The 17,021-nt window shown below is 41.2% G+C and overlaps 1 protein-coding gene across 2 annotated transcripts in view; it reads right to left on the reverse strand.

Annotated features, from left to right (window-relative positions):
* slc22a7a (solute carrier family 22 member 7a) overlaps positions 1-14,533 on the reverse strand; it is a 144,134-nt gene extending 129,601 nt beyond the window's left edge. For both annotated transcript variants that reach the window (XM_036134226.1, XM_036134225.1), the window contains exons 1-2: positions 14,135-14,533; positions 13,394-13,497 (exon numbers count right to left, since the gene is read on the reverse strand). In XM_036134226.1, coding sequence (XP_035990119.1) covers positions 13,394-13,497; positions 14,135-14,500 — 470 coding nt within the window. In that variant the 5' untranslated portion in view covers positions 14,501-14,533. The remainder of the gene's footprint in view (positions 1-13,393; positions 13,498-14,134) is intronic.
* Positions 14,534-17,021: the final 2,488 nt, after the last annotated feature.

A 17,021-nucleotide genomic window follows, 5' to 3' on the forward strand; every position in this document is an offset into this window, starting at 1 on the left:
GTGTGCATAATACCGCTGGTTATGATTTATTTGTTTTGTGTTTATCTGACTGACGTGTGTTGCTTTATTAACTCAATACTTGCTGGAATAAATTGTAAATGTCTCCCTAGGACGGCAGCAGCATGTAAAATAAATAAATACATACATTCTATAAATGTTTTTCCTATCTAAGTGAGTTTCTTCTGAGTCAGGACACGAATAATTGAGAGGAGAAAGAGGGAAAGAAAATAATAGTAATAATAGTATATGAAAAAACAGACATTTATTTTATACAAATGTTTTATCTTTGGAACAGAATGAAGGTGTAATATATTCAACAAATTATTAACAGTTACTAACATGGTTTAAAACAACGAAATAACTCATTAAGATCTTATACAAACAGACAATGCCTATAAACTTACAATTAAAAATAGTTGGTGGAATGGAAATTAATTTACGCATTATTTTAGGTATTTTTCCAGGTGGTGAAAACAAAAGAAATGAAGCAGCATGTGAACAAGACCCCAACTGATCTACATTAGGTCAGGTGTAGTCATGTTCACTTAAACATGCAGCCAGCTGGAGCCGCTCCCTGTTTTCAGCCGCTGGATGGCCATCCTCCTCTGGATCAACCTCCTCACCCTCCACGTCCAGCTGGTCACCTGCTGCTATACTAATATTGTGAAGGATGCAGCAGGCGGCGATTACTTTTGGGGCAAACGTGAGGCGGACCTCCAGCACCCTTAAGAAGATGGAACGCCACCGTGTCTTCAGACCACCAAAGACACGCTCAATGATGTTAATCAGCCTTGGCGTGGTGTCTGTTGTAGCGTGCCTCCACTTGACCTGTACCAAATATAAAATTAACTTGTAATTTAGGTAATATGCTGATCTGTCTTAATCTTCTATCCAATTAATATCATCTATCAATTGTGTGTCATTGCTAGCTCTATTTAAGGACAAGAAGGTAAGAGATCTTACTGGCAAGCTGTTTCCCTATAGGATGCTCCACAGGCCAGCCAGCAGAGGGTCAGCAGCACCTCTATCTCCTGTGGCCATCCATGGACGTTCTGGATGGGCAGCAGCTGAAGGAGGAGGATGACGGTGGCCCTGTTTAGCTAGAAGGCTGGTTTCAGGTCCTTCATTAAAAAATATTTGGAGGATTGGCACAGAGGTGTTTATCCTCACATATTTTGTTTCTGTTTCTTCCTGTAAATAAAAAATGCCAAATGTTAATTGTTTTTTGTCACGTTTTCTATGCATAAAACTATACCTGTTTACCATGCAGATTATTATAGTTCTCAAGAAAGAAAAGATAAAATGTATAGTGTTGTAAAACTAGTCAAGTATAGTAAATGTAACAAATGGCTTCCCTTCTCTGGTATTTTTACCATTTCACTGAAAAAATGGGCTGAACTAACTGCACATAATTTATAGATTAATCACTGTAAAGGTGGACAGACATAAAAATGTTTTTTTTTTCCTTTCTTAATGATCAATGCTGTGAAGATCAGGAGGTGCAATAAAGTAGCTTAACCCTACTGTTATTAATGTTAAAACTGGGTCTTCATTTTTATTAATATAGGAAAAATAGTCACAATTTCAACCTGATCACGTTTTTAATATCATCATCAATGTTTTTTTTTTAAGATAAAAGTAGGAAATAGGCTGTCAATCTTAAAATGCCTACCACTTGGCAATAGATGGGGGAGCAAAGCCTGCCTTCTGAGCCTCCTCTGCTGCATCAATCCTCTCCTTGCTCGGATTTTCCTCCTCAACTGCATCACCTCCTCTTCAGCCTGCTGGTAAAGCTGACCAACGACCGAAGCAAAAGCAATATTGCTCGTATCGCTCATTTTGCTTCTACAAAGTGCTGATTTTTAAAGAAGATTCAATCGCCTCTGCAACTACAACAATTACAACTCCCCACAAAGAAATTCACGCTATTGCTGGTTTTATACCCACAGTTCTGTAATTATTTTAGATATTTTTTATACTTATACTCAGAAATTAATTTAAATAAAAAACGTTTTCAATAAGATATGATGGTGTAGTGTATAAATAGTTTTGAACGTTAAAGGAATGCTTAAGCGCTGTGGGTGTGATGACGTCACGAGTATACTTCTGTTCCAATACACAATACGTGCTGCGTGCTCGCGTTCTCGTCAAGTCCGATCTTCCTGTGTTCTTACCGAGAACAGACTTGACGAGAACGCGAGTACGGACTCGCGTTCTCGTGAATTGAGAAACGGCCACTATGTTTCTCGGCTGGCCTGGGAACGCCTTGAGATTCCGCTGGAGGAGCTGGTCCCCCGAATCACGACTCCTCTCCCCGGAAGCCACACATTTCTTCCGGTATGACTCCAAAGCAATCTGATTTAAACAAACAGTAAGTGTGCAACAGCATTTAGCAATAAAGTCTAATAAGGATCATTACAATACATTTTTATTTATTGATTACATTTAAAGTTTTTTGAGCTTTACAAAAGAAATGCTTATTTACACATCTTTATTGTAAGGGGAAAAAAAACACGGTCAGACGCCATTACAGTTTTCGCCTCGCGCACCCCTTAGTGCCACCTCGCGCACCCCCAGGGGCGCACCACACTTTGGGAAACCCTGGCTTATATCATATTAAAGATTCTTGGACCAACGTGTGCTTCTGTGCTTTTTGTGCTTTTTGTGTCTCTGGTCTGTCTTCTCTGACCCCCAGTCAGGTGAGGCATTCACACTGAGCCTGGTTCTGCTGAAGGTTTTCCTCCATGTTAAAGTGGAGTTTTCTTCATGCATGCTCAGTATGAGGGATTGCCGCAAAACCATCGACAATGCAGACGAATGTCCACTGTGGCTCTATGCTCTTGCATGAGTGAATGCTGCTTGTCAATACTCGTGCAATCTACTGGGTTTCCTTAGATAAGAAACTTTTTGACCAATGTGTATGATTTGATTAAATTTGACTTTGTAAAGTGCCTTGAGATGACACGTGTAATGAATTGATGCTAAATAAATTGAATTGAATATAGCCACATTATATGCTTAAAAAAGCCCAAAACCTGTTTGATCAGAATGAATCATGATCAAACAGGTTTTGGTCTTTTTTATATAATATAAGGTTATATTCACCAAGCCCCCATCCTCATAATGTTTTGGTAATCCATTTTGTGGATAAAGATAGGCCCAGCACTGAGCGAAATTAGCAGATAAAAACAGACATGGCGCCATCTAGCAACAGTATCACAGTTATTTCATAATGCCGGTTTGCTTAATTAAAAAATAAAAATTAGAACAACCAGTATGTACTTAATAAACCAATCTAACAGCAACTTTAAGCATCTCATAACAGAACACCAACGTTCATACTGTATTCCCATCGACATTCCAGTCTTTTCCTTCTTGGAATCATAATTTTTTTTGTTTTGTTTTTTCCACCACATCTTGGAACATACTTTATTGTTTCACCTGGAGATTCTAATAGCTTTTTGCTACTTCCTTGTTTCTTTTTTTTCCCCAACAGTATCCTGTCTGGCAATGTGGCAATAAGAATTGTTGTCTTAATGCCAAAAAGAGCCCAACCGATTTTAATTTCACAAGTGGAGAAGTCATAATTCATCCAGGGAGTATTTCATATTATATGGACACTACAATGAGAAAGTAGAAGAGGAAAACAAAAACAGGAAAAAAGGAGAAAATGTGAAAGAAAGAGCAGATAAAATGGAGAGAATGACAAAACATCTTCAGTCTGCTACATCACCTGCAAAGAGAGATGTAAAAAGAACAGCACAACCAACGGATAAAGTATTACAGATACAATAAAGTAACACCTTGATACCATTGCTGAAGTATATGTAGTATTATTTAATCCGACATGTATAATGTGGTAGCTGAAGATAAAAAGATGGGCTTTCTGTATGGAAGTGAATCTCTAAATACCTGGAACCCAGCACCTGTAGTTGTTTGTGAGAGTGCACTTGTGTATGTAAAGTTTATCCAAAAGAAAAAATGCTCAATAGTGATCGTGAAGAGCCAACCCCCCAGAGCACCAACGCAGGCGCTGGGGGACCCAAAAGCCCAGATGCCCAAAGGGACCCCCAAAGTAAAGGCGCCCAAGAGGGGCCAACACAGGAAATCTGCCCACCTCCCCACCTAAGGGAAGAGGAGAGACGGCCCCAAGGACAATCCCCCAGCCACTGCAATGCCGAAGACCCCAGGAGCCACAGGGACAAGCCCATGGGCCCCGCCAGTAGCCAGCTACGCTGAAGTGGAACCGGGTATGGGTCCCAGGGACCCGAGGCCCCAGGGGCACCAGTCGGATCTTCCACTCTGCAGAAGAGGAGGATGGTAGTTCCCAGGAAGCGGAGAGACTCCACAGTGTCAATTGTGGTGTCACAGAGGGTGATGGGGTAGCTGGGCCTGAGTCCATAACCATCTCCAGTGTTTTTAGAGCATTGAGCTCCAGGTTGTTCTCCCTGCACAAGGTCGCCAGATGGTCAGCCTCCCACCTGTAGGCGGACTCGTCACCATCAGAGATAAGTCCGATGATAGTGGTGTCGTCCGCAAACTTCAGAAGCTTAACTGATGACTGGAGGTGCAGCTGTTGGTGTACAGGGAAGAGTAGAGGAGAAAGAACACAGCCCTGGGAGGAACCAGTGCTGATGAGCTCTGAGTCGGAGACATGTTTTCCCAGCTTCACGTGCTGCTTCCTGTCCAACATTAAGTCTGTGATCCACCTACAGGTGGAGTCAGGCACACTCAGCTGGGAGAGCTTCTCCTGAAGCAGAGCTGGGATGATTGTGTTGAAGCTAGAGCTGAAATCCACAAACAGGATCCTGGCATAGGTACCTGTGGAGTCCAGGTGCTGGAGGATGTAGTGAAGGGCCAGGTTGACAGCATCGTCTGCCGACCTGTTGACTCTGTAGGCAAACTGTAGGGGGTGCAGGAGGGGGTCAGTGATTTCTTTCAGATGTGAAAGCACAAGGCGCACACAGGACTTCATAACCACAGAGGTCAGGGTGACGGGTCTAAAGTCATTAAGTCCTGTGGACCTTGGCTTCTTGGGAACAGGGATAATAGTGGAGGATTTGAAGCAGGTTGGCACGTGACATGTCACCAGTAAGGTGTTAAAAACGTCTGTGAACACTGGCAACAGCTGATCAGCACAGTGCTTTAAGGTGGATGGAGAGACAGAGTCTGGTCCAGCAGCTTTCCGGGGGTTGTGTCTTCTGAAGAGTTTGTTAACATCTGGATATTTGCCGGATAATACCGAACAGACTGGGAGTTATTTATTACACATTAGTTATTCATTACACATTAAATAACTTAAAACGGTGAACCGTAACAGGTGTGGTCAATTCCTAAAAGGTTCTCAGGGGACTTCCAGTGGAGGAGCAGGGCTTGTTCGATCAGGTTGAAGTTCTCATCTGGATTGATGGTGGTGCCTGTGTCTTCATGTCAACCTGAGAGGAGTTTCAGTGCTCTCAGAATCAGAAATACTTTAATAATCCCAGAGGGAAATTACAGTTCCAGTACAACCATCAATCACATACATCACAAACATTTCGGGGGAACGATTGACTGAGGCTTTGCTGCAGAGGACCCCGACTGACACGGTTACCATAGGGTGCTGCCTTTTAACTCTGTGGAAAGACAGGAGCCACATTTGGGGAGGGAGATGGGGAAAAATACACATTTCACACTTTATCCTATTCCAAGATACAGTTTAAGATATCAAAAAACCTTGCACAAGAAAAGCACATATGATGAGATAATATTTATGCAGGGTGTTAACCTTGGAGACTAGTCGCATGAAGTTTGTATGTTGTTGTGGGCATCAGTTATGTGTATGTGTGTGTGTGTGTGTGTGTGTGTGTGTGTGTGTGTGTGTGTGTGTGTGTGTGTGTGTGTGTGTGTATGGGTGTATGGGTGAAAGGTGTTATATTTCCATGAACGCTCTCCAGAGGGCTATTGTCCTTGATGTTATCAACCGGCCCACAGTTCAGAAAGCATCCAGAGATGTCCGCGGGGGAGGAGGGAGCAGGGGGTAGTTCTGAGCTTTCTCACCATAACATCCAGGGGAGTTTTTTTGATAGGGGAGGCAAATTCCAAATACAAAATTTGTTATGAGAACAAGCTGCACCATCTTTTTCATCAGCTTTAAGTCCTGTTCATTGCTGGCTCCACGGGGCGAATCCAATATTCCAAATTTGTTGGGCTTTTTTCCACGTTTCACATCCAGATTTTATCCCATCTCCCCTTTGAGTTCAACCACCGAAGCGTTCTAGCACATCCAGCTTGCAGCTCTGCTCCTCCAACTTACGGGTCTGTTCATTCACCACCTTGGTGATCACGTCATATGCAACCGATAGCCTGATCAAGGCCATAATTGCTACTGACATCCGCTGAATTTGCCGATACATCAAAAATCCACCAAAAACAATCAGCAGAAATCCAAGTATCATGAATCAAAACATCTACATGTTTTCCACGTCCTCGACTGACAAAATAGAAAAACACACCATTTTCCATTTCCTCCAAGAATCTAGGGTGTATCCCACGAAATGTGTGCCGTCAGGACAGGACGGGTCTCCTCTTCCCTGCCTACCCGTCGCAAACATTTGATCAATAGCATTGAGAGCTATTGAGACCAGCTTACCAGATCCATAGTTTTCAGCATTCGGGTGATATGAAGAAAGTGCTCAAAATGACAAAAACACAGCAGCTACAGGAGGGGGGTAGAGCCGGAGCAGAGAGAAAAAAGCGACCGTCTCCAAAGAGAGAGAGAACGTCTCTGCATCGGTTACTGACTTGGCTGTGGGTGACTATGACTATGAGAATCAGAATCAGAAATACTTTAATAATCCCAGAGGGAAATTGCTGTTTCAGTACAACTGTCATCACAAACAAACATCACAAACATTTCAGGGGGAGACAATTTACTGAGGCCTTGCTGCCAAGGACACCACCTTACACGGTGCCCACAGGGCGCTGCCATTACTCTGTAGAAAAATAGAGGCCACAGAAAAGGAAGGTGGGAGGGAAAAAACACAACTCATACTTTATCCTATTACAGGATACAGTTTGAGATATCAAAAACCTCTTGCACGAAAAGCACAAATAAGATGAGACACATATAGCAGAAGGTGAACATTTAAGACTAGTCGCGTGTAAGTTCATCAGTTTTTATGAGCATCAGTTATGTGTGTCTGTTTGGGTGACAGTGTTTATATTTCCGTGAATGCTCTCTAGAGGCCATTGTCCTTGATGTTATCAGCCAGCCAACAGTTCAGAAAGCATCCGCAGATGTCAGCGGGGGAGCGGATAGCAGGGTAGAGTTCTGAGCTCGTTCCTAATAACAGTCCAGGAGTAGATATAGGCAAGGCTTAGACCAAATATGTTATTTGTTATGAGACAAGCTGCACTGACTTTCCTGTCAGTGAAAGTATTTTGCTGGCTCCAAATGGCGAAATCCAATATTCCAAATTTTTGGGCTTTTCTGTGTTACACTTCCAGATTTTATCCCATCTCCCCTTGAGTTCAACCACCGAAGCCAGTCTGCGTACCAGCACATCCAGCTTTTCGGCTCTGCTCCTCCACCTTCCAGAACTGTTCATTCACCACCTTAGTGAGCGCGTCATATGCAGCCGGCAGCCTGATCATGGCCAAATGGCTACCGACATCCGCTGTATTTGCTGATACATAAAAAATCCACCAAATCCAATAAGTAGAAATCCAAGTATCCTGAATCCAAACATGCAAACGTTTCAAATGTCCAGGAATAACAATGTCGAAAGACACACCATTTTCCATCCAAGAATATAGGGTGTATCCCACGAAATGAGTCAAAATTGGGGCCGGACGGGTCCCCCTTTCATTGCCTCCCCATCGAAAAAATTTGATCAATAGCATTGAGAGACCAGCTTACCAGGGGCCCGTTCTTCGTACGTTGCTTAAAACATCCGAGATCAAATGACACATCCAAGATGATTTCATCCGGCTAATCATGATCCGACTAATTGGGTTCTTCGAACACACCTGTTGTTTATGATTAGTATGGCTGGATTGAGTTATCTGAGACAACTGCGCGTTCATACGTTTGTTTAAAAGGGGAAATGTATCGATAGTAGAAACAATGATCAGCAACGCTGCTATTGGCTGTTCAGCATTGCCAAAGAACGCCCACAGTGTTTCTCCTAAGCAGAACAAGAGCTTTTAATAGAAGGTTATGCCGAATTTGGGTCATTAATTAAAACAACAGGGAATACCTCAAAATCTGTTAAAGCCAGGAGAGGGCTGGCAAAAAGCAGCATACAAATTAATGCGTAAATACTGTCCATGGTAGATGTTTCTATCACTTTCTACAGTATGAATTTTTGCATTTTAATAATTTCATATTTACTTTGTTCTTTTATATCAGAGCCTCCATGGGACCCACTAGAACATGGGGACAAGTAAAAGTGAAATACAAGAATATTCTACAAAATGGTTATACTTTATTTTAAAAAGGCACTTGTTATGTCAAGAGATCCAAATGTCGGTGTCATTCCTTAGACACTGCAAGTAAAGGACACATGCAAACTGGGAATTTTAACAAAAAAAAATCTTTATCTACAAAAAAATGAAGTTCTTCCTTTTCCAAGTCATACACAGTTTACACGGTAAAACTGTATTGCTCGGTGTCTAGATAATCCATCCATAGTTTTTTCTAATACAATATACGGCTCAACAGGATGCAAGCCTTTCAAAGTAAAACTAAACTTCACAATAAAATGGCCTGAACAAATCTTCTTACCGACTATGATAAAAATAAAAAGCAAACCATCATACAAATAATTTAAATGTTTTTTACTAATGGCTCTAACACCACTTTTTCCTCTTTAAAAGCCACTGTTAAATGACGTGTTTGTCTGTTTATAACAGCCACCAAGATCTAATCCTTTTTACATGAAATAAACTTGCTCTCGAGCAGGCTTAAGGTGCCGCACATGTTGCTGTGACAGCAAGTCCAAGATGAGTTTCGAAGAACCAAACGATCCAAGATCATACCAAATCGTCAACAATCAAATCCAGCTAACTGAGTTAGCGACGTACGAAAAACAGGCCCCAGATCCATGTTTCAGAGTTTGTTTGTTCGTTTGAGTAATGTCCATAAAGTGAAGCTGGACATAAACATGATCTGGCAGGAGTTTGTCAGATCTAGTTTCACTGAAATAAGTACATTTGGTTATTTTGTTCAGAGAAGTGTTGCTTTTTTGTGCGCAAATGTTTTAGTGTGGTTCATAGAAACTGCACTTTAGTTTTTCGCAGCCAGATAACATACAGTAGATAAAGTGATGAATGGGTAGTTAAAACATTTTATTTATAGACCTACTGTTACATCTATAACTTTAAAGTGCTGTACATGTCAGGATCCTTGAAAGTTGAGCTAATTAATGGATCTGACTTACCTGTGTTAAACATGTTTTCAGTTCATTCCACACTGTATTTAAGTTCCATGTGTTTGTTCCCCTGTTGTTGCATCGTCCTGTTTTCGCCTGTTTCTGTGACCCTGTTCCTGGGATCCTGTTTTCGTGCCCTGTTTTGGTTCCCTTGTGTATTCAGTGGTCTGGTTACCATTTTGTTCCTTCTCTGCACATCTTGACAGAACAACGCAACCACAAGAAGGACCAGACAAGATGCGTGGAAGTAATCACATTGTTTGAATACTTCCATTGGCAGCCGGAGAAGAACATGCGCCGGGCAGATGAGGTGGAAGAGCGGCGATTGTCGTTGTGGGGCTCAAGGTTAGCCATCCCTCTTCCCAGTACCGGTCCCAAATGCTATGGCCCTTCCCCAGCACGGCAGGTCAAAAGGTACCGGCGAAGCAGGCGGCAAGGGGGAAAAGACTCTTCGCCAACCAGGGCTGACACCCCGCACGCTCTTCGCGGGGTCAGCCACCGACGCCTACTCCCCTCCTGCTTCCTGCTGCTCCCGCTGCTCAAAGCAGCCCGACTGTGCCTACGCAGGCTCGGAGACGCCTGACTGTGCCGAAGCCGGCTACAAGATACCTAACTGCAGTGACGAGATCTCCAAAGGTCTATGAGTTCTTTCGAGTGGTCGGAATCCTGTCTTGGCCCCAGTGGACCCCAGTATGACAGGTCCAAGGCATCTTCGGGGGGTTCACTATTGGAGTTCTCTTGGAGGTCCTCAAGGGTCTCCAGCCTCCAGAGGAAGTTCCCAATGAGCTCCAGTGTGCTTCAGAGGAGGTCTCCAGAGTTTTTCAGAGGAGGTTCCCAGTGTCCTCCGCCACCAGCCTCCAAGGCTCCTCCACCACCAGCCTCTGGAACACCTGGTAGGACTCTGGGCTACCCCCAAGTCATCTGCCAGAACTCTACTTTTGTATCTACTCTTTCCTTCCATCCGAGTCTGGGGGCGTCTGGAATCTACCCTTGGGAGAGGGGGTGGTTGGGGTCTAAGCTAATTAGTTGATTGCTTGTTCCCCGTTGTTGCGTCCTCCTGTTTTCACCTCTTTCCATGAACCTGTTTCTGTGACCCTGTTCCTGTGCTCCTTTTTCATGCCCTGTTTTGGTTCTCTTGTGTATTTAGTGAGTGACCTCCATTAAATATTATCATTTTCATATGCGCCTGCCGTCGTCTGGTTGCCGCTTTGGTCCTTCTCCGCAAATCATGACAGTACATGTATAAGTTTCCATATTTTGTGGGATAGTTGTAATACCTTCTCCGCAAATCATGCCAGTACATGTATAAGTTTCCATATTTTGTGGGATAGTTGTAATACCTTGTTGAATTTTTGTTTGATACTAAAATAAATATATATTTCTGAAGAGGAGTTTGCTTTTGTTGGATTATTCTTGAAACTTTTTTCTTTATACTGTGAGCTTCAATTTCTTGTGAAAATCCTTTGAAATGTTAGATGTAATCATAAAGGTGGACCATTACTACGTTCCACACAATACCAATGTTGGCATTACTAGTTGAACAGGTAGAAACCTGTATACAGGTCAAATATGAACTAATAAAGAATAATGCTAAAACTACTATAGTTACTTTGAATAACGTTTGATATGCTTAGGGCTCAATCCCACAAGTAAAGTTGCAAAGGTGTAGTAAAGAGAGAGAGTAAAGAGGTTTTTGTTTGTTTATTTTGGACCTTTCTGGACTTTGCTTGGATCAGCCTTCACCTCTAAGCCATCATTCAATCAGCTCAGTCTCCCTTCAGCCACCACTCTGCTCTAGATCAGTTCCACCTGTTGACTAGAATGTCTCATCTCATCTTGTCTCGGCTAGTGTGATGTGCCCTGCCTCTATCAGTTCCTGTGTGCTCAGCCAGCTGGACTCTTCCGATAAAATTTTCCTGTGCCTGTATGCTGCACATGTTTGTCTGTTTCCCTGTGATTTCCAGTCGCTTACACTGCCCATTCTGGTGGTTTCTCGGTCCACATCACCTGCTCATCCTTGCGTGCCTGCACTATCAGCCATTATGCATCTGTCCAAGTCTTGGTTTTGCCTGCGTCTGGTCAAGTCAGGTTCTGCTTGCTTGCCTCACCTGCCACCATTCATCCTTTCAATAAACCTGTCACGGTTTGGGGTTTGTATTAGTTTAGTTTTGCACTTTTCTTTATTATACTAGGTTATCAGTCAGTGTTCAGCAAGCATTTAGTTGAGCTCTGTTTACCTGCCAGCAATCTGCCAGCTCACTTCTCTGTCTCCACCCAATCAGTTTGTTGTAACTCCCCTGTCAGCAGTCACCAGCCAGTCAGATCTGTTCACCTGTCAGTCTCCAGTCACCAACCTATTAGTTTGGTTCTCTGTCAGTCACTTCCCTTTCTTTGATTAGTTCCACCTGTTTTCCTGTAATTAATTTCTACTCTGTTCACCTGCTCACTCCCCTATTTATACCTGCTTCACTCCTTTGTTCAGTGCCTGATCAGTTTGAGCCTGTTAGCCTGTCTGTGTGCCATACCTGATTCTGTTTCCTGACTCTGCACTCAAATCCTGTTCCTGGACTTTACTGCACTTTCTAATTCCTGGTTTTTGATTTTTGGACAGTTAATCATCTTGCCTTGATCATTGTTCTGATCTCAGCCCTCCCGTCATCCCGGTCCTGACTCAGTCTGTTATCAATAAACCGTCTTTTAAACATACTTCCTGCTTGTTGGCCTGAATACTGAATCCACCTGTTCAGTTCATAACAAAACCTTTTAAAACGTAATTCTGTGTTTGGCTGAATATTGGGTTAACCAGCAGTAATCATTACAAGGTGCTTTGCGTTGACAATTTATGGTTAAATCTGGGCGTGTACACGGCTGAACCTTATGCTTTTCTTCTTGGCATACATACACATTTAGTATAGATTCTACGCAAAGTTTTATAAATGAGACCCTAGGTCTTAGTCCTTCACTGCACATATAACTTTTTGTAGTATTTCTAAAAGCATTCTGATTTCTCTTTAGAGGACTTTAGAGATTTCTTTTTAGAGGACTTTTCTTTTAGAAACTGTTATCTAATTTTGTATAGGACTCTTTTTGCTGGTTGTTTTTTTTAACTCAACTGTTTCCCATTTTGTAATATGTTTAAATAACATTTATTTCTGTATATGAGTCTTTAATTCTTGATGTATTTAATCTTAAATATGTATTATCTGCTCAATTTTTAGTTTATATAACTTAGAGAAATCTGGACAAGAAAAACTGAACAATATGAAATTAGCTGAACTAGAAAAAAACAATAAATGTAGATTATCTTTTTAAAGCCATCTTTACAACATGGAGCAACTTTCCCACCATTGAAGTGAAACGTTCACATTAAGCATGTCTAAAGCATGTCAAGCAAGGTTTTTGCTATATTTCATTTGTACGCCGAGGGCGGGCATTCTACCTTCCGCAACAATATGACCATACCCGAACTTCTGCATTTAGGATGGCTGCAACAATGAGTAAAATCTTATACTTCGACTGCTTTTACCAGTTCTCTATTATTTAGTCAGTTGTACACGTACTAGTTCTCAGTGTTCATAAGATGGAACGTTTTAGCACGGATTACATGTTCAGTGATTGTTTACATTAAAAATGCTTCTCCTTTAGGTCATCTGCCATGACTAGCTATCAGCCAGGATGTGTGTGTGTCATCAGATGGTTACCAACAGTCATCAGCACAAGATTTTTTGCACTTAAAATAGGAACAACTCATCTCCACTATCTTATTTCAAGTGTAATAATTATAAAATATTTGGGGTCAAAATACTCATTCTATTGGCAGATAATCCTTTTTACCTGCTCAAATCAAGGATAAATACACTTTCAAGAAAATATTACTTTTAGTTCTCTTTTTGCAGTCTGTGAGGAAAGTACTCAAACTGTAATTTACTTTCAAAGTTATGATTGCCAAAGTGTTTTGGATAAAATTCTCTAGAACTTACTTGTCTGAAAGCTGTCCAAAAATAATGGCTCCAAACATGACCCCAAGAAAGAAGTAGGTGACAAGTGCTTGATTCAGTTGCTTGTCATTACATACCAGATCCCACTGTCAAGAAATAGACGTTTTATTAAAATGTGTCACCTTTTCAGTTTCTAATCATTAACATTTAAATACAACTTTTATTTTCACACATTTATACTCGCATGATGAGAATGTGATTGTCTTTATGGTGGAATTTAATTTTAATGACTGATTTTTAACTTCATTTCAGCCTAACCCTAACCCAATGCTTCAATTAACCTTTTCGGTCTGTTTACCTGAGACCCAAGAACATAAATAGTCACATGGTCAGAATTAAGCTAAAGAAAGGTAAATGGTTATAAAACAATAAAGTAATAACAGAGATTAGAATACAATTACATCAAAGACAACTACAGAGATGCAAAAAAATGATCTTAAATTATCTCAAAAGTATCCAAATATTACATGTACCTTATTCCATTTGAATGCAATTTAAAAACATTGTATTGCAATAAATTAATTAACTAATTGGGTTATTTCACCTGAAAGCCATTCTTTCCCTTTGGCAGTCATGTAAAGTAACCAACAATTATTAGAAACTTATTGATTAGATACCTGTATTCACTGTTAGCATAACATTTTTACCCACACTCCCAAAACATATCTGAGTGCCTTTTTTATGAATATTATTTTTGTAAAGCTTAATTCAGTCTAATTTTACCTCAGAGGAAGTAGTGGAGCTAAACTGTGATTTGTCGTAGGTCCACCCATCCGGACAAATTACAGTCCTGTTGTCTTGACTGAGGTTGCGGGTTTGTGGGTTACTGTAAACCCTGCAAGAGCTGAAAGAGCCGTCATCCTGGTAAGGAAGCCAAGACGCCAGTGTCTCAGGGCCAGAGGACCACACACTTTCATTCCTGCTATCCAGTATCCTGAGAGAGCAATGGTGAGGAGGGGTGGCAGAAATGAAGTTGTGCAGGAGAAAGTGGAGGGGAAGTATGGCACGGGGCAGACACAGGATGGACAAAAGCAAAAATTGAAATTTGGAAAATCCACCAATGTCATCTAGTATCTCTTCAAACCTCATGTTGACAGGATCAGGGTGCTCTACTAATCAGATCTCTTCTAGCTGTCTAACACTCTCTCTGTCTGTGCCTTACAAAGGGGTGGAGTGTGTGTGTGTGTGTGTGTGTGTGTGTGTGTGTGTGTGTGTGTGTGTGTGTGTGTGTGTGTGTGTGTGTGTGTGTGTGTGTGTGTGTGTGTGTGATGACAGCCAGAGGGAGGCTCTTAAAGAGATGGGGTTTTGTTCATGTTTGCTTTGTGTGTTTCTATCTGCCTGGAATTCTTTTGTCCATAAATTATTCCAATATTACATTTTCATTTTGAATGTAGTGTATCACTAATTCATGCTTGGACAATCCACTTCTTACAGAATTCTTTTCAGGACACCAGACCATATGAAAATTCCTATTTAATCAAACAGTGTTCATATACAAAGACTTCAATTATAAATTTGATATTAGATAAAATTTGTGAACATTTTTTTTGTATTTTTTTATTCCAAAGGACTTGGGCAAAGTTAATCAACCACCACATTTTTTTCTGTAGGCCTGCAAATGAGCTTGAATGAGTTTAGCAGAAAACACTAAAATAAATCACATACTAATCACTTGTTCTGATATTAGTCACATATGTATAAATCCCTTTCACATAGTTGGAGACTTTAGTCAGATTCATGAGTGGAGGCACGTAAACAACTACCACAAAAACAGGTTTTAGCCTTTAGCCTTATTTTGACATCTTCCACTGAACTAACTGATACACTAATGTCTGCAATTTAGAGAACTTGCCTTATTCACGCTATTGTGTTATGTATCTTTATTTTGTGTAATTTCTAAATGTTCTACAAAATAGATTCTATTGTATATGTTTCACCACTAACATACTTTTTTATCCTTTGTTTTTCCTTTGTATTCTGTTGTTCCAGCAGAGAGACAATTCCCTGTTTGGGTTGCAAATTTAGTTGATACATCTCACACGATTATCAGTTATAGCTTGCTGACTCTGGGGGTTCAGGGGATGTACAAGTCTATCGGTCTAGCAGTATGATTTCTATACTTTATAAAGAACAAAGCTTCAACTCTTCCCATATATTCACATGAGTTCTAGTACTAAGAAGATTATTTGAAACGTGAAATTCAATTTGTTTAGGGGTTGTAAAAGGAAGCACATGACTTGGTCACAAGGGCAGCGTTTTTCAAAGAAACCCCCTCAACCAGTTCAAAGTAAGATAAAAATCTTCTGAGATTATAGCAAACACAACTCATTTTCACATTAAATACCCATTGAACAGCCTAAATACACTTAATACCATGCTGCTGATTGACTGGTAAAGACAGCTCTTTATGTAGTTACTTGTTTAGAAATAACTAAAACCTGCTCTTGTTTATGTTTATCTATTTCCTCTATATTGGGATATATATATATATATATATATATATATATATATATATATATATATATAGAGAGAGAGAGAGAGAGAGAGAGAGAGAGAGAGAGAGAGAGAGAGAGAGAGAGAGAGAGAGAGAGAGAGAGAGAGAGAGAGACCATGAACTCCATTTATTGGTCCAATGTTTCATTACAATACAAACTCACAAGTAAATCATATACATACACTCATACACCAACATACTTACAGTCTAAAACCCCAAAAAATTATAAAATAAACCCTCAAAAACTGAGAGTAAGCAATTCATCAGTTACACAACATAAAATATCTCTACCTCCCCATATACAAATAAACTCTTTCAAGTCTGACACCATCTTATAATAGGCAAACTCTGTCCTAAGACGTACAGCCACCAGTCTTCTGAACATCAGGTCAACATCTACAGAACCTGTCCCCTTCATTTTATTTCTCCTGCTGAGCCAAATGCTCATCTTTGCCTGACCAAACAAAAAATTAACCAGACAAATATTACTCTGTTGTGCTATTGAGTATTTGGGACCAAAAATAAACAGTTAATTATTAAATCCGAGTCCTAATCCTCCCACCCACTGCTTTAACAATGAGAAGAGAGGAACCAGTCTGGGACATCCGAGCCAGAGATGCTGTAGCGTTTCCTCAGCCTGACAAAAAGCACACTGACTCCCTGATCTGTGATCAATACGTGCCACATGTCTGTTCGTGGCCACGGCCCCGTGCACCACTCTCCACTGGAGATCCGCACTGCGTTTCTCTATGGGAGCTTTGTACAGGGACCTCCAGCTGCCCCTGGGAGATGAACCTGGTGCCAACACATCAACCCACCTTGACTCTCTGACCCCGGCCAACATCGCTCTGTTCAGGACCTTCACAGACACAGCATACAAACTCTTTTTTGATGCTTCAGAGAAGTTCCCCAACTCAGGTGTTCTGAAGGATAACAGAAGCCCATCTGCTTCCTCCTGCTCCTCTACTGCAGCACAAATGGACAGCTCAGGAAATCCTTCTGTATGGTCTTCTGTCTCAAACGCTCTCCTGAAAGAACCAGGAAGTCCGTTCACCACCTCCTCCACCAGTTTATCCATGAGGCGTAAAGATTTATTTCCAGTGTCTTGACAGAGTC

This window comes from Fundulus heteroclitus, unplaced genomic scaffold (genome assembly GCF_011125445.2).
Source record: "Fundulus heteroclitus isolate FHET01 unplaced genomic scaffold, MU-UCD_Fhet_4.1 scaffold_77, whole genome shotgun sequence".
Taxonomy (NCBI): domain Eukaryota; kingdom Metazoa; phylum Chordata; class Actinopteri; order Cyprinodontiformes; family Fundulidae; genus Fundulus; species Fundulus heteroclitus.